Source organism: Ixodes scapularis, unplaced genomic scaffold (assembly GCF_016920785.2).
Source record: "Ixodes scapularis isolate PalLabHiFi unplaced genomic scaffold, ASM1692078v2 PGA_scaffold8__174_contigs__length_109621045, whole genome shotgun sequence".
Lineage (NCBI taxonomy): Eukaryota > Metazoa > Arthropoda > Arachnida > Ixodida > Ixodidae > Ixodes > Ixodes scapularis.
The window spans coordinates 83752975-83757063 of NW_024609883.1; the positions used below are offsets into that span (position 1 = coordinate 83752975).

The window sequence follows — 4089 nt, forward strand, 5'->3', positions numbered from 1 at the left end:
CGGTTCTTACTATCATCAGATCCCGAGCAAAGGAGAAAGAGAAAAGGAGCTTTAAGCAGCAGAACTCCGAGGTTCATTGGAGGATTTTAATGATCACCTTGTGAATCCTAGCCTTATTCACGACACACCGTCTCTTACTGGACGGCGCTTGATCGCCACCGCGGGTATCATTCACAGGGAGCCACACCTCAGCAAACGCTCCAACAAACATTTCTACAGCCAGACGAAATAAAGCGCTAGGGTGCTCCTCTACGGCGGCGCCTGCGTGTGGGTACGTAGGTGCCTCGCGAGGTGTCCCCTTCTGATAAAGTCCTTGGGGCAGAGGTGGCACTGAAACAGCTCCATATTGGAATGACGCATCAGCCGGTGCCTCATCAGCAGTGACGGCTGATCAAACGCTTCGGGGCACCGTTCGCAGCGGTATGGCTCAACCTTGACGGCCGCGGTCTTCCAGTCTGCTAATGAACAATCTGATGTTGGCGGGGTGTACGGTGGACACTTGGCCGGATGAAACCTCTGCTTGTGGACCATCAGCTGGAAGTCGCTGAAGAACGACGCTGGGCAGTGCCGGCATTTGTAGGCGGGATTGCCGGCATGGGTGGAGAGGTGGTCCAGGAAGGCGTCCCTCTGGTCGAAATTGAGGCCACAGTGTTGGCAGAGGAACGGAAACGGGCGGTCCGCTTCTTCGGCGTGGGCAGTCTTCACGTGCCGGATAAGGTGGCCCTGGTGCCTGAACCTTCTCGGGCAGTGAGGACACCGGAAGACGCCGAACTCGCGGTCCAGGAGGTAATAGCCTGCATGACGTTTCGCGAGACAAGTTCAGCATTAACGGACAGTGGGCACACTGCGATTGCAATAGAAGGAACACTCTTCCCTTCAGGCCCGAGAAAGCACCGGAATTGAGAATACACGCTAGTCCCCTTTTTTTATTTTGGAAATACGGCGTTGTAGTCATTCACAAAAGGAGAACAGAAGGGAAATCTTTCGGATGTTTCGTTTCCAGCGCAAGCTTCCTACCTAGGGCAACGCTTAAGCGTCTCGTGAGCTGGGAGCTTACATGCGCAGCCAAAGCACGGCGGAAGGCAACAAGCGTGTGCTGGACGTCGGGCATCCAAAAGAGATGCGCTGCAGCTTTAACCCTCTTAGTGACTCTGGTCTAATTCGAATATCAGAAATACTCAAGATCGTACTTTAAAACATCGTCTGGAAAACGTTTATTAAATAAGTGGTTATAATGCAAAAATAAGAAAAAAACCTGGAAAGATGTAAAGATGCTCAGAAAGAAGAAGCAATATTGTCTAAACAATTATTACATCACGGGTGCATCAAAACGGTTTTGGTTTGTGAGTACAGTGAAAAAACTCCATCTACAAAGAACGATATGACTGGTAACAAACATCTTGGGTTTGTTTATATCTGGTAAATGCATTAATCCTTTTTGGAGTGGGGAAGTAGAGAGCTACCCGGAGCTAGAACAATTTACCTATAAAGCACTTATATGAAAGTGTATAACTTATTTTGACAACAGTAACTAGTATGGTGCGCGTAAATCATACATAAGACTTCAATGAATAAAGCTAGTTACAAATATTAGTCATAAAAATGTATGAGGAAAGGTAAATGTCTGTTACACTGTCAAGGAATATGACGCCGCGTTTCTAAAGCTGCGACGACCAGAATGCTGCTGGAAAAAAAGGATGATATATCAAGAAAATATGGCACACAAACAAACAATAATCTTGACTTTGATGAATGCGATTACGCTCTCTTTGTGCCAAGATCTTGCAAATCTGTCTTCATCACTGTACCACCAGCTGATCAGCAAATGGAGCGCGCACCAACTTTGAGCTTTTTATATAATTATGGGAAAATGAAAAAATATGGGCTAACAAATAGTAACATATTCATCAGCAATTTCGCAAGTCACGTGTAGAACAAAATCAAGTCATTCAGAAGAGTTGTTATATAAGTTAGCGATAAGCAGAAAATAACCAGATATAGTAATATCTGTAAAACACGCATGCGTTTAGTCACACTGACTTAAACATGACAAAAAAAAGCAAAAACACAAGAACATCCTGCGTAGTAAGCAAAAATAGCATAAGCGCTCATAGCGAGGATGAAAAATTCCAACACCTGAAATTTAAGACAACTGTAACAGGGCAAATTTTACATCCATAGTGAACAATTTGATATGTATGAGACATAGTTTGGTCCACTAAACGCATATGATCAAATAGGATCTTATAAGAGCATATAAGAGTCTTACTAGAAGATATAAGAATATAAAATTACACAGGAAGTTATAAAAAAAACTGATTATAAGTTCCTTGTAACTTCTTATATACACTTGTGTGGTTCTTATATGCTCTTGTATAATTTTATTCGATCATATGCGTTTACTATACCAAGATAGTTCTAATACATATAAAAGTTTTGACAAGGGATACACAAGCAAAAACAGCCATTGCAATTTGTATGTGCAAATGTTGCAGCTGAGATCTCGGTGAAGATTCCAAAGATTGTGCCTCTTGCGTTTATATCTTTTGCTTGCTCGAGGCTTTACAGTGTGAGTCCTGGAAGCAAGACACACACACACAAAAAAGTCAGAACATGACCTCAGGTGAAGAATGTATCCTCAAAACATGAAGGGCTACTCACCAAGGAAAAACAGCAGTACAATAAAAAAAGAAAAATTGGAAAAAAATTGCTGGCATCCTGGAGCCTGATACAAAGAGACCTAAAGAGATTACAAAATAAGCGCAGTCATTCGCTCAGTATTCGAGTGAGGCGAGTGCCACGCTTACTTACACATTATGCCAAAACTGCTTAAAGGCACTCGGACAGTTAATTGTAACTGTGCTGTGTGCATGCTTATACAACCGGAAGCTAGCCCCAATTGGCGTCTGGTGCCTCAGCTGCAGATGAGCAATTCAGTCAATGCAGTACAACCGCTAGCCTGGGGTCTTTAACGTGCACCACGCAGTAGTAATATACGACCGCACGCCGGTACGATGCCCTTTCAGGTCGGAACGGGCAGTGGTGAGGATTGAACCCAGGATCCCGGGTTCTGCAGTGCGAGTTTTCGCTCTATATGGTCCGAGCTGGCAGGAGTTATCCTACTCAACCGCTCGGCAACCTCACTCAAATATTTCAAGTGATTTTTCAGGCAAATAGTTTTACAATTTTGGCAGCATTGATAGACAGCCCCGAAAGCTGTGAGCCAACACTCGATGTCCAAAAGGAGTGCTATAATGGTCAGGTGCATTATTAATTGTTAGAATATGATAGGGACGAGTTATCTGTTGCCAACTGCATCCTTTTTTCACCTCCTGCGAGTGACATGCCAACGCCTCCTCACAAAATAGGAAAAAAAAGAAGAAAAAGGTGGTTCCATGATTAACCTTCTTATACTCAAACTACTTTCTGCTTAGAAAATATAAATAAATATGTTTTGGATTAATTAAATTTATAAGAAAAATTAAATTTGTAAAAACAAAAGAAATGGTTTATACTGGTTAAGCCACTGTGCAATGCTGCACCTGACCAACATTGGGAATGCATTATTTTTAGGCGGTGTGAAATCCTTTGAATAAAATTTGACTAGGGACCAGGCAAGCATGCGTGCTACACCTGCTGCACTATGGACCTTCATCAAACAAAAATTCTGTTCATTAATTTCATTTTTAGAGTGTCTTCGATTCCGTCTAGTATTTTTTCTTAGGCAATATAAAAAAAACATACTCGTTTAAAATCATAATTTGATTTGAACATGATTTGTAATTATTCACTAAATAAAAATAACAAAACGCCACGAAAGGTGGCGGCTCACAGATTTTGAAGGACACAAGTGAAGCTGAAAAAAAACAAACTTACCGAACAATTTGTTTAAGCACGCTAACAATGTGCTATTCAAAGATTTCGTCTTTTTTTTTTTCAGATTCTCCCCTAACATAACAATGAGAATTGCGTTTAATATTCATGATAAATGTCACAATACAAACGTACGCTTTGAAATAAGTATGAACCATAAGGTTTTGAGCCAGTAGGATGGCGCATGACCAATGATGCTCCTCAGCAACAACTGTT

General features: G+C 42.0%; 1 protein-coding gene across 1 annotated transcript; it reads right to left on the reverse strand.

The window, feature by feature from the left end:
• Positions 1–249: 249 nt before the first annotated feature.
• Positions 250–2872, reverse strand: LOC8042350 (zinc finger protein 436-like). The gene is made up of 2 exons (XM_042287044.1): positions 2812–2872; positions 250–794 (listed from the first exon to the last, which is right to left on the reverse strand). Exons 1-2 carry the CDS (start codon positions 2870–2872, stop codon positions 250–252), a joined length of 606 nt encoding a protein of 201 aa, XP_042142978.1.
• Between the last annotated feature and the right edge of the window lie 1217 nt (positions 2873–4089).

What these genes read in the sequence shown, in the direction of transcription:
- LOC8042350 (XM_042287044.1), bottom strand. Translation starts at nt 2,872, where the DNA reads ATGCACACAGCACAGTTACAATTAACTGTCCGAGTGCCTTTAAGCAGT. An exon ending in AAGCAGTTTTGGCATAATGT is followed by an intron (nt 795 to 2,811) that starts GTAAGTAAGCGT and finishes AACGTCATGCAG; the next exon opens with GCTATTACCTCCTGGACCGC.